The 17,740-nt window shown below is 41.0% G+C and overlaps 2 protein-coding genes across 3 annotated transcripts; both read right to left on the reverse strand.

The window, feature by feature from the left end:
- Positions 1-1,691: 1,691 nt before the first annotated feature.
- On the reverse strand, positions 1,692-4,424 carry aanat2 (arylalkylamine N-acetyltransferase 2). The gene is made up of 3 exons (XM_086074974.1): positions 4,256-4,424; positions 2,851-3,005; positions 1,692-2,114 (listed from the first exon to the last, which is right to left on the reverse strand). Exons 1-3 carry the CDS (start codon positions 4,422-4,424, stop codon positions 1,809-1,811), a joined length of 630 nt encoding a protein of 209 aa, XP_085931100.1. The 3' UTR covers positions 1,692-1,808.
- Positions 4,425-7,779: 3,355 nt separating this feature from the next.
- On the reverse strand, positions 7,780-17,001 carry mgrn1b (mahogunin, ring finger 1b). Of its 2 annotated transcripts, XM_086086975.1 has the most exons (17): positions 16,665-17,001; positions 16,246-16,364; positions 16,077-16,165; positions 15,842-15,988; positions 15,163-15,280; positions 15,022-15,088; positions 14,897-14,940; positions 14,758-14,805; positions 14,163-14,231; positions 13,922-14,081; positions 13,744-13,853; positions 13,192-13,400; positions 12,800-12,911; positions 12,683-12,728; positions 12,514-12,618; positions 9,518-9,563; positions 7,780-9,422 (listed from the first exon to the last, which is right to left on the reverse strand). In XM_086086975.1, exons 1-16 carry the CDS (start codon positions 16,750-16,752, stop codon positions 9,523-9,525), a joined length of 1,572 nt encoding a protein of 523 aa, XP_085943101.1. In that variant the 5' UTR covers positions 16,753-17,001; the 3' UTR covers positions 7,780-9,422; positions 9,518-9,522. The 2 variants fall into 2 exon arrangements, with proteins under 2 accessions (XP_085943101.1, XP_085943092.1); XM_086086966.1 differs by lacking the exon at positions 9,518-9,563.
- Between the last annotated feature and the right edge of the window lie 739 nt (positions 17,002-17,740).

Raw genomic sequence — 17,740 nt, forward strand, 5'->3', positions numbered from 1 at the left:
TAACCTGGTGTGAGTCTTGCTCTTTATTATTCATTCACAAAATTGCCAACACATAAAACAATATGCAGTATGCAATATATGCAGCATTTATCCGGCTGCCTTTTACACAAAACTCAGTCAAGGGGAGGTATTGCTGTGTCTGTCTGATTTCACACAGATCAGTAAAAGAGGAAGTCCTGGCATTGAGGTGGTTTGCCTTTCACACAGAACTCGGCAAAGGACAGACATTGGCACAACAATGCAATTTTACACACAGTTGTGACTGAAAACCCGATGAAGAGAATTTCCCCTCAACGATGCAATTCCAAATAGAGGCTGCATCAGTTGTGGTGAATTGCCATGGCTTTGCCTTTCACGCAAGAACCCAGCAAAGGATGGATATTGTCATCATGTCATGTACTGTTTGTGTGCAATTTCACACAGATTATTAGTGGAAGACCTTGCATTCATGTTGCACAGAACCCAATGAGTCCACTTAGACCCGACATTAACATGGCTAGGCCATAGCTTTTTGCACAAAATCCAGCAAAGGAAAGACATTGCAATGTTTATACGATTTCACATCTATATCAGAGTCAAAACAGAAAACCCAAAATCAGCTATTGCACAAGATCCGGCATTAATGCGCCTTAGCCTTTTGCACATAACCCAGTGAAGGGAGGACATTTCCAAAACTGAAATTTTACACAGATTGCTAGCCTTCACAAATAACTCAGCAAAGGAGTGTTTCACACAGAAACGCAGCATTCGGCAATCAAATAATTAGACTGGACTGCGACAATTGCTTGAGAAGTGAGTGTTAGACAAGGTTTTTGTAGTTCATGAAAACTACCAAAATAACAGATTCAAAAAATAAAAATATTGTGTTAAAGTTGATAAAACTAATTATAATGTTAACAAAAACTCAACTAAAATGAAGAGTGCCCTTGAGTACCGGAATTGGTGACCCTGGTGTCAGGAGGACTTTTCACCTTACGGTAGAAAATTCCTGCGCAACGCCATTCCGTGTGGGTACCGATTACCCTTACCAAAAAGTAGTATACTTTAAGTACATAGAGTACACTTAAGTATACCTTAGTTTATTTTTCGAGTGTACTTATTTTTTTTTTAACTTTGCATACTTTCAAGTATATTTAAGTATACTATTAAGTATACTTGAAAGTATACTTTGTGGTACACTTACTGTATGTCCAGTTTAGTTTACAGCAAAAAGCCCAGTGATGAATTGGACAGGGATCGAACCAGCGAACACTGGTACCAAAGGTAGCAACCTTAACCTCTAGGGCTAGGCTAGGCTATCCAGCCACATGATCTTTAGGGCCTTAAAAATAAATGTAAGCTATAATTTTGGTTCCTTAGTGAGTGCCTTCAGTATGTAAACTTTTGGTATATATTTGAGTATACTGACAAGTACACCTAACATTTACTTGGTGGAGTTTACTTTCAAAAAAGTACAAGAAAAGTCAACTGGAAATATACTCTGCTAATTTTTAGCATACTTAAATATACTTCTTTTTTGGTAAAAGCATATAGAACGGACCCCCTAAAAACGGCATTTCCAGTTATTGGTCATTTTAATCACCTTTAATACTCGTGTCATATTACAAAAACTGAATAATTGAATGCATTCGTCGCACATTACAAATTCCCGTGAATGTGAAAAGAGGAAGTGAAGACGCTGAGATGTACCTAATGAAGTGGCCTGTGTATTTTGAAAGTCTGATGGCCGAATTGGATGGAAGCCACCATCCAGGGAAAGTTCACTGAAAGTCAGTCGTCATTGAGCAAAGGCGGCGGGGTCAGCTGGGCTAGCAGCCGCTGTTTCGCCTGGCGTACGCCTGCCCGCCGAGAAGGTACTCCATCTCCTGAAAGCGCATGTTGGACACGCTGATGGCCGACGGGCCTTTCTCTTCGAAGCCGGCCTTCAGGTAGAAGGGCACCAGGAAATCCTCGCAGACCAGCAGGGCCCGGCGGGGACGAGGCATGCAGCGCAAGTACTGCAGGTAGCGCCACAGCAGGATGGAGCCTTTGCCCTGCTGCCGGCAGTGGCGGTGCACTGACAGCACGTGGATGTGCACCGTCGACGTGTTTGGGACGTGTCGGGTCATGGCCTCCTTTGGCACACACGCACAAACAAATAGGATACTATTAATAAATTGTGCGCCATAATAAAAGCCATACGTAATCACGAGATAGATAGATGGATGTGGGTAGATAGCTAGCTAACTAGCTAGCTGGTTGCTGATAAATAGATAGATGGATAGATAGACAGACAGACGTGGGTAGATAGGTAGCTAACTAGCTAGCGGATGGATGGATGGATGGCTGTAGCTAGATAACTAGCTAGCTGGTTGTTGATAGACATTTTGCGACGCTAACGAATGTTGATTTCACATCAGGGTTTGTTCAAGGTTGCAGCGTTTTCTAAACGTTCTCTAAACAGTCTTTATGTTCTTTTTTTGTCGCAAGGAAATTTTGAACACGTTTAGGAAATGCGGTGACCTTGAATGACCCCTGACATGAAATCAACATTAGCTAGCATCGCAAATGTTTGCTCCTCCGTGGGATACAGGCTTCTGCTTTAACTTAAACCTAATTTCAAACTAAATTCTTATGTTTTAATTATTTGAATTGACTATTTTTCATTAATTTTAAATGACTCTATATTCTAAAATAGCCTTTTGTTTGGATATTTAACTTAGCTTGTCAGGAGACAAGTCCCTCACAATTGCCAGCACTTTTGCACCTCAAAATGACAACAGTATTTATTGCTATTGATTTCCCACACTGATATCAAGTTGATTCCCGGTAGATTGTACGGTGACCTGCAAGTCTTAGCGCAATTCTGACCTGCGAAAGCCTTTCTTTGTCCCAGCCGGTGCCGATGATGAAGGCAACCAACTGGCCCTCCTCGAACCAGCCCAGCGACAGCTCGGGGCACTGACCCACGAAGTGCAGCACCTCTTCCAAGGTAAGAGGGCATTCGCCAGACACCGAGATAAAAGCTGGGGCAACATTTGAGAGAGGATGAGCACAGGTCACGGCAAGAAATGTTTAATTATTGACTTCTACGCAATTATACACGGAAGCGTATTGCTGCCACACCAAGAGAAAAAAAACAAGAGCCATATCACGTTTTAACATAATTTTCACGTTTTAACATGATAAATATAATGTTAAAACATGAAACTTAACATGTGAAAAAATTTGAAAATTAGCATTGATGCATATACAGAAAGGCTTTAAGTGCCATGTCGACTCATACAACAAACTAAAGCCTTTCAGTAATCAATGATAATTTTACATGATAATTTTCACTTTTTTGCATGATATTTATCATGTTCAAATGTGAAATGATCATGTTAAACATGAAACTTAACATGTGAAAAAATTTGAAAATTAGCATTGATGCATATACAGAAAGGCTTTAAGTGCCATGTCGACTAATACAACAAACTAAAGCCTTTCAGTAATCAATGATAATTTTACATGATAATTTTCACTTTTTTACATGATATTTATCATGTTCAAATGTGAAATGATCATGTTAAACATGAAACTTATGTAAAAATGTGAACATTTGCATGTTAAAACATAATATGGCTCTTGTTTTTGTCTTTCTTGGTGTGGCAGCAATACGCTTCCGTACAAGAGGGTGTCAGAAAAGGCTGATTAAAAAAATGAAATAATCCACAGATCATACTGATTATGTACCAGTGTCAGATTGATCAAATATGACAAAATGTGATATGTTTGGTTGTTAAAAATGTCACTCTTCATTACTCATGGTAATAATGGACAAATAGACATAAAGGTAGAAATGTGATAGTAGTGTATTTCATCATCGTAGTAATAGACTTTAAAATGGTAGTACTGTAGCGTAGTTAATAATGATGTCATGGATATGCACTTAATGTACTTAAAATTGGCAGTAATGTACGTACATCAAATGGTAGAAGATAATAATTGATTTAGTAATTGCAGTGGAAAAGGTGGAAAATATATTCAGTAGTAGTAATGGACAGAATGCAGGTAGAAATTGACTTCATAGAGGTAGTAATGGACGTTACAATAGTAACTTGAAAAGATAGAAAATGTATGATGTGGTAGTATTGGACATAATAATACTAAGAAATTACTTCATGGTTGTAATTGACATACATTTTAAATATGTCATTCAAATGTCAGAAAACAAATCTACTAATAATGGAGGTAGAAATGGACTTGACAAAAGGTAGTAAGAGCCATTGCAGACCTTCTCTCTCGATCTCAAACACGCTGATGGCATCCTGAGGCGTGAGGTTCCGGAACTCGCTGGCGGGCAGTGTGTGTCGCCTCTGCCGCAGAGGGCTGACCACCTGCACGGGCGTCTTCAGGAAGAACGGCTTGAGGAAGGGCGACGAGGCGCTCAGGTGCTGGGTCATGATGCCGACTTGTCCTCCGGCGGCTTCTCAGAGGACCGATGTTGGCTTGGCCTCCTCGTGAAGTGCGCGCGCTGTGAGCTCAGGGAGTCGAGTGAGTTTGTACAAGTAGCTGCTGCAACGTGACACCTGTCCAGTTTCTGTCTCTTAATCCTACCCCCGTGACGGATACCTGCTTTGTTCGTATGTAGCCTAAATATTTGTACGCTTACTACCACATTGACAATTATACTAAGGGTTTTACCATTTTGAAGTCAAATGAAAGACAGCAAGGGTTTCAAGATTGGCTCAGGGTTTTAAACTAGAGTTATGGTGTCAAAGTATCGTTCCAAACACATTATGTTTTAAAATAATAGCAGTTCAGGGTGGACCCTGCCTACTGCCCCAAGCCAGCTGGGATAGGCTCCAGCACCCGTGTGAGGAATAAGCGGTTCAGAAGATGGATGGATGGATGGATGGGTTTCAAACAACAGTTAGGGTTTTAAATTACAGTTTCAGAACATGGTTAGGGCTTCAAATTACTTTTTTAAAACCTGAGTTTGGGTTGTTTTGATGAATTTTGGGTGGATTATTTATTTATTTATTTATGGTTGATTTTTTTTTTTGAATTTGGTATTAATTAATTGGCAGATTTTTGATCGATTTTGTGTTGCTATTTTGTGTTGCTATTTCATCCATTTGTCATTTATCTTTTTTTTCATTAACTCATTCACTGCCATTGACGGCTATAGACGTAAAAAAATAATTTGAACTATTTCTATTCATTCCCCCCCCCACACTTTTGTTAACAAGAGTATGAAAACCTAGAAATTTTGTTTCATTGTACATTTAGAACAGATATAAAATTTATGATTAATTATGAGTTAACTAGTGAAGTCATGCGATTAATTACGATTACAAATTTTAATCGCCTGATACTCCTAATTTTTAATACTCTTTTCTTCTTCTTTTTTTTAAAAAAGGAAAGATTTAAAATAAAATAAAAGAACAAAAGTGGATTTTTTTTTAACTAATAGAAATAGTTTGACGTCTATAGCCGTCAATGGCAGTGAATGAGTTGATTTTGGGGTGATTTTTTTCAGTTATTTGGCTGATATTTGGTTGCCTTTCTGTTGATTTTTTTGCTTGATATTTGCTTGAATCTTGTTTAATTTTTCATGGGAAACTGGCAAAACTGTTAGAAAAACATAGTTTGATGTTGAAATGTCACGTCATCAATGACAAGGTGTCAATTCCGAGCTTACGCCACAAATCAAGTTGCTTTTGCGCCATATTTACCTCCATACCAGTTCCGCCCTCAAAGCATTCGAGGCAAATGTAAACAACAAAGATGGATAATTGTAATCAATTGTGTGTTGTTCTGGTTAACGCAGTCATTCCAAATCAGGTTGTGTCACGTCCGCTCATTGGAAAACATCGGACTTTGGATGATTGTAATTTGATTTTGAAGCGATGCATTGCAGAAATATAAGTAATGCCCGGATGTTCGGAATTGACAATTGGATTTGACTGACACGTTTGTCACGTATGTTCATGAGAAGTTTCAGGTTTTTAATTTGAACAATATTCGGGTCAAATGAAAGCAACCATCATAATTGAACACATAATAATACTCATCCTGGGCCAAATAGGCCTACTTGAAATTGGAATGTGCTTCCAAAAAAGAACTGGCTCCCCACCTGGCTAGGCTAACTTGTTAGTACTCACCGATACTGATATCACCGTTTTAATGTAGTATCGGGGCCTCTGCCGATACCAGTATCAGTATCGGAACAACACTGGTGTGCTTGCCCGGTGTCACCATTTAAGTGGATCAACATGTTGCTAAACGGCTTATTTTTTAGTGTTGAAACTCGATTACTCGCACAGCCGCACCCTGCATGCTGCTCTTTAAAAAAAAAATCATGCGTTTGGTGTTGTTGCGGTGGGTGCACGTGTTTTTGAAGCTCAAGAGCACGCGGAGCTCATGGAATCACACGCTGGGAGATTTGCTTGGATTGCTGTCTGGTTGATTTGACCCCCTTAAAGAGTTTTAAGACACGCTAATGAAATGGCGATAAGCATGTTTACGCGCGACCCCATCACGGCTCCAAGGGGACCTCACACGTGCCCTGATTTAGGGAGAGCGGTCAAAATATTAGGAACACACCTCTCTCATACGGCTCCAAAAATACAGATTAAGATGAATTTGCAATAACAATTGCATATGGGTCATAATGGTAATTTTCCTGAAGACATGTGACCTTAGTCTTAGTCAACTTGTGATCAATTTGGCCCTGAGAAATGTTACTCAGTACAATAAAACAATGACTTCAAAATTATTTTACATGAAATTGGCAAATAAACATTTTGAGTTGTTCAATATGTGTATAAAAAAAAACTTTTTGAGAGAATTACAACCAATTTGTTGGAATGACCCATGACCTATATAAATTCAGTGATATTGGGAAATAATGTGTTTCACTATAAATCCGTCTAGTGTCTTTGTAATTGTGTGCGTGTGTCTGCGCACGTTTTGTCATTTTAATTGATTTATTTTAATCCGTCAGTTTATCTGCCGCCAAAACAGGTGATACAACATAACACCTGACGATGGATGATCAGCTTTAATGTGGTTTAATGTTGCCCCAGGATACAGCATGCCAGTAGCTGGCCAATCACAATCCAGAGAGAGGAGGTGACCCCTCTTATGCGTCGGTGGTCTGACATCGGAAAGGCTGCCAAGTGCAATAAGGCCGCTGTCCTAACAGCTTGATTAACTGTTCATGTAATGTTATAAGTTACATTTTAACCTTGTCATGCTAATATAAAGAAACAATAACCATAAAACTACTTTAAAACAGCAGTTTAGCAAATAGTGAACAATTCTTAAAAAAAAAAGAGGCTTCAAGCTGCTCATTTGTAAACTGTAAAGAATTAGAACTTGTGTATCTAAAACGTCTGCTAGCTTAATGCTAAATAGCATCTATGTTAGCATGTTCTTGGTTAATTTGTGTACGTACTTGATATTTGAATAATTGTATTGTGCATATTGTACTGAGCTTTGTACCAATTTTTTGTTGCTGCCGCATACAGTCCATTTCCTGTTCTACAGTTTTCATCACACTTTTTCTCCGTTTAGTAAGTTAACATTTCTAATTCAAGCAGATAAACTGTCATATTAATTCATAGTTCACTTAGCTTTAACATAAATCAAACCTATAAAACTAAAAGTAAATAAAACAGATTTCTTGTGTTTTGTTAAAATGACATGGGTAGAAGACCTTGAAAAAAAAAATGTGACTTGTGAGATTTCATTGTATGGTTACTTGTGTACATTCAGTGAACAAACTCCATTCCAAAATGAGACTGCACTACCTTTGACATAATGACAGTTTTCTCTTTATTGTTCTTCTATGCCCATGCTGCTATACATACAAGAGGTTTAAAGACAGCATCTTATGGGGAAACACAAACAAACGATCGAGTGTTGGCGTTGTCCTGGATACCAGGTCCGTTATAGGTGGTCAGAACGAGGACAGGAAGGCACGGCATCAGCTTGAAATGGCACAGAGGAGCCACAAAAATGTAAAAGAAAATAATAATAATCCACATATGCAATGTTTGGAGAATCTGCGTATTGTTTTAATGCATAATTGATACCCTACATAATCTATCAACACCTATATTTTATATGACTTAATTACAATAACTGTACATGAAATCTCCGGTTTAGATGCAGATGTGTCGCACTGGGAAATTTGCCCGACGCAACAAGCAGGCAAACTAATCAACTCAAGGCACGTAGATGTACAAAATGCTCCTTTTGTGTTTCTTGCGACTACTTCACATAAGCAGACGGAGGGCGACGTTGCTACCGTGCGCCATCGCACGTGCAGCTGAAGCATCTTGTTGCGTGGCGGGGTGAGAGGGTTCAACTAGTAGCTATTGTTTTACATTATACAGTGAACCCCCGAATATTTGCCTACTTGCTGACTTTTTGGGGCAACCTATACCCATGGACGCATCCTGTTCACCATGTCTTGTACACAAATATTGCTTTGGCGCCACTGGTGTTAAGCAGCTATAACTAATTAAGGCCAGAGCATTGTCTAATAAAAAAAAAAAAAGTGCTCTGTCGCCATCTTGCGTATCTATAGGCCATTCAAACCTTTTTTGGGTGGCTGTAAAATTGCTATTCATGGCAGTCCTCATCACCCGCACAGATAACAGGAATTCACTGTACGCTGTTAATTGTATCTAGGCCATTATGTCAGTATCGCTATTGTATTTTTTCTCTAAATAACATGTATTAGTGTACAATTTGAAAAGTAAAACAAGATTCCAGTACATGTATGAGTGAATTGCGTATGATTTAAATAATGAAACGCGTTATGTAGATGTTTAAAATGATCAAGATGTATTAGGGCCATGTGGAGAAGTCAAACGAGAGGGTAGTAAATGTGTGGTCATTTTAATTTATATGAGACTACAAAAAAAAAACTCAAGTACACGGTGAGAAAAAATTGAAACGTACATATTCTCTCAATTATTCGACTTTATCCTCCTAAATGCTTTTTGGTTTCTTTTTTCTTTTTTTATAATCTCATATGACAAAGTCTGGAATGGATTATAAACAAGTTGGTCAGAGTGCAAAAATAACTTCAAAAACACACTAAGAATATAACATGTCTTGAAAAATGGATGAATGGTGAGTAGCATCTTCAAACACAGACAGATGTTAAAAATATATATCGTCTGAATGTGGCGTTGAGTGGTTGGAGTTATAACGGAGTAAGTGTGCTTTGAGTCTGAAGAATCGGCGTCGGGAGAGCGATTAAAGACAAAACCGTTTCCTACAGATGGGAGGCGGCGGCATGAAGAGTCGAGGAGAGGGAAAGCGTGGACGTCAGGGGAGGAGGTGCTCGTCTTCCCGGTGGAAGCTGCTGGCGGGGCACAGGAGAGGCTGGCTGGAGCAGTTTGTGCTCTGGCTCTTCAGGCTCTCCGTGGACTCGGACGACCCTGATGGGGGAGACGCGGGGACGGGGCGACGTGAGAAGCACGTCGAGCAGACGGAAATACAAAGCGGCAAGAGCGGGACAGGAAAGCCTACGTACCGCGCTTACTCCTCCATACCAAGAGAGCAGGAGTCGGGACCGAGGGCTGGTGAGGAGTGAGGACAGCGAGGAGGTGGAGGAGCGCCAGGAGAGGAAATGTTAGGAAACAAGGAGGAGCACACCGCCCACGTGCAAAGCATCCGGAGTGAATTCAAGACGACAGAGTGGGCACGCGACACCAGAAAAGCCGATTGAGAGCTGACATTCATCGGCCACATAATTAGGTACACCTGCGCCATCCAATGCAAGAGCGACACTAAAAATATGGATAATACACTCGTGAAAAATGTCTTAAGGGATCAGTACTTGTGACAGCGGCTGATACTTTGAGTACTGACACTCTTGTGGCCATTTTAAGATCAAGAACAAGAAATTAGAAGAATAGAAAATTGCCATTCATTTTGCTATTTCAAGAAAAATGCAATGGCATATAGAGGTCTTCTTTTTTTTTTTTTCATTCAATGACCTCTCATTGCTTTTTTGTAGTAAATTTTACGGATAAAAAGATATGGACTTTTTTCAGATTGATACCAGTGCGAGCACTCAACTCTCGAGTAGTCACCGATACCAAGTACTGATACCACTAGTACTTTTGATACATGAAATGCCCCCCCCCCCCCCCAAAGAGACATCATTTTAAAGAAAGACCTTCAGTGCTGCTCAAAAGTTTGTGAACCCCTTGAGCAATTTGGATTTTCCAATTGTTTCAACTTGATGATGTTGTTCAATCTGAACCATTACATTTTATATGAAATAATAGGTGTATGTTTAGCATTACAATGCATTATTTTTCTTTTTTTATCAATTGTGTAGTCAAAACTAAATTAAAAAAAAGTTTTTGGTTAATTTGTGTATGGTGAACCCTGAGCTGCATTGCTTAAAACAAGCAGTCAAGTAGGATCAGGTAGGACAAATTGGTAGCTAAACTAACCACTGAAATGGACCAATGAAATAAGAGGTTTAGCAAAGAAATTGTGCATCACTGACTGAAACAGAGACAAAACCACGTCACTTTAGTCTTACCCAGGTGAACCCATACAGGTCAGTCATGCTGAGAGGAAGAGAAATCTCAGGGGACCTCAGGAAGTGGGTAGTGACAGCACATCTGTCTGGGGAAAGCTATAAAGTCATCTAAAAAAAATTGAGCTTCATCATTCCACTGTGAAGCAAATCATCTGCAACTAGAGAACACTGAAAATGACTACAATCCTGCCTAGAAGTGGACGACTTTCTAAAATATCAGCAAGAACCACAAGAAAAATGATCATTCGGGTAAAAAGCCAACTCAAACATCACATCAAGGGATTTGCAGACCTCTTTTGCTGCATCTGGGACACGTGCATGCTTCAACAATCAGAAGAAAAGGCTTTCATGGAAGGCTTGCTAGTAGAAGCCTCTGCTCACAAAAAAAGATCAAAGCTGCCCATCTCAACTTTGCCAGAGAGTACTTGGACAAACCTGAAGCTTTTTGGAAGTCCCTTCTGTGGACAGATGAGTCCAAAATTGAACTAAAACAGTCATGTTTGGTGAAAAGTCAACACTGCATACCAGCAAAAGAACCTTCACCCTACAGTGAAGCATGGGGGTGAGAATGTTAAATTCTGGGCTGGCTTTCCATCCTCAGGACCGGGACAACGCCACATAATCCAGGGAATCATGAATTCAGAGGAATATTGTGAAATCCTGGAACATAACCTGAAAGCCGTCTTTGTGAAGTTACATCCTGGTAGACGATGGATCGTGCAACGTGACAATAATCCAAAGCATTCCAGCAATACAACCACGGAATGTCTGAAGAACAACAAGATTCATGTTCTGGACGTGCCCAGTCAAAATCCTGACTTAAATTATTTCAAAATACTGTGGCGGGACCTGAAGCGGGCAGTTTATGCTCGACGCCCATCCGACCTCTCTCAACTGGCTGCATTTTGCAATGAAGAGTGGCAAAAATCCCCCCAAAGTAGATGTGAATGACATAAGTCACTAAAGAAAGTGTTTGGATGAAGTTCTCATTGCAAAAGGAGGTGCAATGTCCGATTAAATGAGAGGTTCAGTTTTTCTTAAATCAACAACTTTTGTTCAAGAATGAATGACAATATTATCATTCCTTTTGTTCAAGTCCATTATTTTCAATGTCAGCTTTGTAGATTTGGGTATGACTGAACATTTAATAAGGCTATTTTAATATTTTATACAAAAAATCTGACCAAGTCTGCAGGGTTCACAAACTTTTGAGCAGCACTGTATATATCCCAATATACTTTTTTCCCCTACAAAATGTAATGAAATTAATAGAAATGTCCTATTCTTTCTATTCTTCTTATTTCTAGTTCCTGATCAAAAAGCGGACACAAAATGGCAGACGATACAGGTATTGGCCGCTGTCCCAAATACCCATGGCCTTGAAATAAGGTCAGGTATCGGCCCGATGACCGGTACTGCCTGGTATTAGTACTCAGTACAAGTGACTACTCAAGAGTCTAGTAGTCGTACTGGTCTCAGCCTGAAAAAAAAAAAAGTGGTGTCGAACAACCCTATGCTTTATTATATCCCAGATACCTGGCATGTGAGCAAGGGTGTGTTGTCTTATGATTTGTATCCGAATATTGTGTTTTGGCTATACAAAAAAACTTTTTACAGAGAAAACTAATCAAATTGTGTTAATTGTATTTCTACAATTCAACAAGCTAACCACTTAGGCAGTGGGAAATTAAGTAATTTTGTCATAAACAAAAACGCATGTACTTCTTAAATCGTGAATAAAAGTGTCATTATGGTAGCAGTTTGCCGCAGTTCTCTGCCACTGCAAAATAAAAAAATCATTCATCTCTGAAAGTGTCAATCAAAATAAGCATTATAGTCATTGTGAAAGCTTTGACACCGCTCTTGCGCCGGATCACATTCAAATTGGTCGGTGTGCTCAGTAAATTGACCCTCAGGAATTCCCAGGAAATCGCCGATGGCGTGATATTTGTTTTTTTTGCTGCCTGTCTCACCTGGCAACGACAGGTCGCCCGGCGGGTCGCTCTCTGTTTTGGTCAAGCTGCTGTGTTCGCTTCCGCAATCCTGGAGGATGTCGGCGCCGACGTTCATCCTGTCCTCTGCAGCGTAAACAAAAAAGTGTCACTCAAACGCATCACGCAAGTTTCCAATTGAGCAACTCACCGTCATCCGGGGACAGCGAGTCGGCTACGTCCTCGGTAGCTGTGGCCTAAAGACGACAACAGCTCGCCGTTACTTGTTTTAAAGGGGAGGACGCGGGAGCGAGCGACGCCGACTTACGTCTGTGGGAGCGGGACTGCTGGACAGGAGCGTGTGTGGCTGAGCGTCCGACATCTCCGACAGCTTCTCCTCATCCTCCTCCTGGATGGGAGAAGATGGAGACCTCAGGGTGCTGGGGCAGGGAGACGAGAGAACAAGTTAGTGTCCTGAAACGTTCCCAATGGGCTGAACCGTTTAGAAAATTAATCAAATTGCAATTTTGCTTCCTCAATGTGCCCATTGTGATTTAATATGGCGTCATATGTCAATTTGAATTCGATTAATTGTTCAGCCTTCGCAGATAATTTACATGTTTTGGTGCTGCTGCTTTGGTTAGCAAAGGAGTTCGAATGGACTCAGTTAACTCATATGTCGATGTGAGAGCAATTTGAATATATATATATTTTTTTCACCTGTCAGGTGATTTGCTGACTTTGCCTTTCTGCAGACCGCCGTCGCTCGGATGCTCCGGGGAGCTCAACTGCCGGCCCCCGTCGCCGCCCGAGAAGTTGATGTCGTCGTAGAGAGGCGCTGAGGGGACGGCGGGCGACACGGACCGCAGGCCGTTCAGGGCCTCCAATAGCGAGACGGGCTCAAAGCCGGGCGGGACTGAGTCGGTGCCCTGCGAGATGACCGTAGAAAAAAAAGTTGAAAAAGCCAGGCAAAATATTAGGGATGCCAATATTTTACGTTTGCACTTGCTTAGCTACGACTAACACCGATACCACTTGACTAGTCTGACATACACCTTCCGGATAGGTGGAGTATAAACATGGATGACAACACTGCAGGCAATAGTATTTCAAGTAAAACACATTTTTGTCACATTGCAAGATCAAGTATCGGTGCTTGGCATCGGCGAGTTCTCAACTATAAGTGCTAGTACACACACTCAATGTGAAAAAAAAAGTGCTATCGGTGCATCCTTACTAAATATGCAACTGCAGAGATCTGTGGAAACCTACCGAGTGCTCATCGTGGTCCATCGTCTGAGCCAGAACGGGACTGAAGGAGACGGGGGAGAGCGCTCCGGGCTTTTTCCGCACCGCTCGGATCTGCAACAAGGCCCTGAAGGCTGCGTCGGAGAAACGCATTGAGACTGCCGCGCCGTTTTCCTCAAGAAACAACCGTGACTCCACTTACGCAGCCTGCAGATGGGACAGTTGTTGGCTTGGTAGCGCAAGGTGTCGGCGCACGAGTTGCAGAGGCACAGGTGCCTGCACGGCAGGATGAGCGTGTCCCGCAGGTCCGACAAACACACCACGCACTCGTTGCTGTTGTCGCTGTTCTCGTCGTCGGATGGCTGCACGCAGAAAGGAGGCGCGTGAAAACGTGCGCCGCTTTTTCAAGCATCCGCATTCCCGTCTCGTTTTCATGCGCCTACCTTTGTTTCTTGGTTGTTCTTGTTCTCAATGCCATAGATCTCCTGTAAGAGGTAGCTCACGCGGTCCACCTGCAGGCAAAAGGTTCAAATTTGTCTTGCAGGAAAACAGAGACCAACTCGGTTTATGTTTTACGTTTATGCTTGAATATAATGCGTTTCCTTTGAATTTCCTTCAATTCAGTTAATTCACTTATTACAATTTGGACATTTTCCACAATTCCTCAACTTCCCATGGAAATTTATAAAATAAATCTTTAACGCTAATAATATTGCAACACTTTGGCATTTTAATATATATATTTTTTAAAAATTCATCAGTTTACATGATGGAAGTTGAGCTTAAAGATTTGTTGTGAAATAGAAGCTGTAAGTATTCTGAAATATTTTTTTGAAACATTTCACAGGAATGTATATGGTTCTTACTTTTCCGTATAACGTGATCTGTGTCAGCATGTGTGCAACGTGCAGAAATCACGACATATTTGACAGAAGAATGAGATTTTGGGGACATAAGTTGAGGCTATCAATCGTTCTACTCAACCCGTCCAAAAGTGTCCCTCATTGCCTCAAGTATTGCCACGCGCATGAAACCTACAATTTGCTTTTGCTTCAGTGGCTTGACGGAGAAACTGCCATCGACGTGCTGCAAGGGAATAAAAACAAAACAAACGTGAGTTGGGCGATCATTGAATGATTTTTCCAAATGTCGAATGATCACTTGAATGTGTACGTACTCGCTCGAAGGCTGCCAAAAGTACGTGAGCGTGTCCGAAACAGTCTTGGGAAGAAAGCACAGATTAGCGGTTAGCTCACTGTGTTTGTGAGAGTGTGAATTGTGTGTGTGTGAACATCAACCTACCATCGCCTTCGTCGACCACTGCTTGGATCACCATAGGAAACACCCCTCGGTCCAGGTCAAAGTTGAGCTTTTAAAATGGAGAAATTGAATTGTGGTTGTTTTGTTAATGGACAAACGATGTTGCGGGGTGCAAATACTGACATCTTCCTCTTTCCACTCGCTGAAGTCTATCTTGAAAGAAGGCATGGAGAACTGCTGGTTGACGCCCCTCTTGTAGTGGACCGTCTCCGAGGCCATGGATGGATCCTTCGGGCTGTACCTTCACGGAACATTGACGGAAAGGAAGATTAGTAGTCGGACAGAGCAGTGTAAGGCTAATCTATAAGACCAAAACGTTTACGTGTATGTGTAATGAATCTGATATTGTTTATTGTACTACTGAATAATGTATTGAGTTTGTTTTTTTAAAAAAACACACATGGGGAAGAGGATTTAAATTAAATTGCAATCGCAGTAGAGTACAGTAAAACCACAATTATTATTTTATTACTTGAAATCATTCACCCTAGTTGAAACACCATCATAACACAATGTGACATATATATATATATTGATTTTTTCATCATTCCTCACACAAACTTCCTTGTTTTCTTCACTCGAGTCTCTTGTGCAGTATCCATGGCAACTAGCCATTGCTAAGGACTAAATCTATTGTAGTCTTTGAGCTCAGCGGATACCCACTGGAGATAATTGTAATATGCATGTAATAATGCATTTCATTGGCGTACAATACAGATCAGATACCTAAAATTGGGTTCCTCTAATAAGGTGAGGTTTTCAGTTTAATTTCCATCAGCATTGTACACAAAGGGATTCTTACACGGCCATCCCATTGGAAAATTCCTCAAAGGCCTGGCAGTAGAGGGTGATGGCCACCCGAGCGTCGGTATCAAATGTGAACTCCACGCCATATTGAACCTTTGGTTTGTCACCCTCTTCCACTGGCGTGTCCGAGTCGTCTTTATACCTGCAGGCCAGATAGTTTGATACACATCAGGGCGGCAACACTCAATCATACTCCTTAAAAAGCACTGAGTGTGTCTGATCACTCGTACCGGATCAAACGCAAAGAGTCCTTCCGAATGTTCACCAGACTCCTGAGGGTTTTCACAGGCTCGTGGGGTGCGGGGGTGACGTAGGGGAACTGGATGGAGACAAGTCATCATCAAGGTGCTTAACCTGAAATGCTTTATTCTGATAGATTTCTATTGGAGCTGTGTTCACCTGCACTGGTCTATTTCCCAGGAAATTTAAATCCGTGTTTTCCCCAAAAAGATATCCCTCGGGATGTGGCGTGTCAAACTTCTCCCCACCCATGAAGAAGTGGCTTGCAAAATAATTCCCTGTAAGAAAAGAATAATCACATAAGTGATCAAACAATTTTGATCACGTCAAATGTCAGAAACCATTACTCACCAATACATAAGCATGAAACCAAATCATATAAAATCTATTGTTTTATTTCAGAGTCAAGTTCTGTATCATGAGATGTCGACATCATATTTCAATATTCAATTTGCGGAGTTTCGATTTCAATTTCAAGTAAACAAAGCACATAGTTCGGATATAATATTCGGAAATAGTACAATTCATCATTTTGAGCCTTAATAGTGAGCCCTAATAACAAAACACCAACGACTTACCAGATTTCGGGGGGAAACGATAGGCCGAGTTAGCTTGGATGTCGATATCCTCAACACCAGCGATTCTGCGACTCAGGATGGAGCCCATCTTCGTCTTCCTCCGCCGCCTAGCAGGACGTTAGCTAGCAGCCAAGACGGCCAACGGTGCTGCGACGAATACAAACCGGGCTCGGACAACACGAACGACAAATAAAACAGTCACGTAATGGAATTCTATTTAATTCGACATCGCGATTGATTTGAGGGTAGCGACGCGCCGACTCCAAACAGGAAACTGGGCGAGCTCAGCTGTTGTTGTGCCAGCGAGACGCTAACGTTAGCGCAGTGACGCGACCTGATTGGCTGCCTCCTCGTTACGCGTCCTGAGATCGGGTGCGTTCGCTTTATTGTGGCGCGACGTCCGTAATGAGAGCGGTGCTTGGGGAAGTCACTGGGAGGTCAGGCGGGGATGTCGGCGTGCGTGTCTGTTACATAAATTAATATCGATTGAGGGAATAAAATGAATATGTACAACGTTTATGTCATTCTCAAATAATTTCATAAATAAAGGTTAAGACATACCCCAATAAATTTCATTTTTGAAATCAATTAATGACATTGATATTTTTCCACACTTTTAATACCAAAATGTCTATACCGTTATGCGTCCCAGATAAGATTTCATCATAATTTGCAACATGTTTTATTAATATGATAATTTAAATACAATTAAATATAGGATTTCCCCCATTGCGTTTTTTCTCTCAATGAAAATTAACACAAATGTACGGTATTGTCTGTTATGCCCATGATTAAGTTGTTGCCATACATCTTGCGCAGAGGGATCTGTTTTTTGTTTTGTTTTTTGTACTCACTCACACAAACACGGTCTCCCAGGCGGGGAAGCGAACCCACGCCACCCTGCATCGTAGGCAAGCGACGGTTCCACTCCCCACAGGACAGTGACAGAACAATTCCACGTCTTTACTGTTATTATGAATAAATATAATAGTTTCATAAGTAGGCTCATTTATGCACATAAACTTGCAGAGTTTAAAGCGCTCAGATCACATTTGCATTGGACTACCATGAAATTT

This window comes from Leptonotus elevatus, chromosome 1, assembly GCF_054856555.1.
Source record: "Leptonotus elevatus isolate MCC_2025b chromosome 1, RoL_Lele_1.0, whole genome shotgun sequence".
NCBI lineage: Eukaryota > Metazoa > Chordata > Actinopteri > Syngnathiformes > Syngnathidae > Leptonotus > Leptonotus elevatus.

What these genes read in the sequence shown, in the direction of transcription:
- aanat2 (XM_086074974.1), bottom strand. Translation starts at nt 4,424, where the DNA reads ATGACCCAGCACCTGAGCGCCTCGTCGCCCTTCCTCAAGCCGTTCTTC. An exon ending in GTTTGAGATCGAGAGAGAAG is followed by an intron (nt 3,006 to 4,255) that starts GTCTGCAATGGC and finishes ATGTTGCCCCAG; the next exon opens with CTTTTATCTCGGTGTCTGGC. An exon ending in ACAAAGAAAGGCTTTCGCAG is followed by an intron (nt 2,115 to 2,850) that starts GTCAGAATTGCG and finishes TGTGTGCCAAAG; the next exon opens with GAGGCCATGACCCGACACGT.
- mgrn1b (XM_086086966.1), bottom strand. Translation starts at nt 16,752, where the DNA reads ATGGGCTCCATCCTGAGTCGCAGAATCGCTGGTGTTGAGGATATCGAC. An exon ending in GCGAGTGGAAAGAGGAAGAT is followed by an intron (nt 15,089 to 15,162) that starts GTCAGTATTTGC and finishes CCATTTTAAAAG; the next exon opens with CTCAACTTTGACCTGGACCG. An exon ending in CACTGAAGCAAAAGCAAATT is followed by an intron (nt 14,232 to 14,757) that starts GTAGGTTTCATG and finishes TTTTGCCTGCAG; the next exon opens with GTGGACCGCGTGAGCTACCT.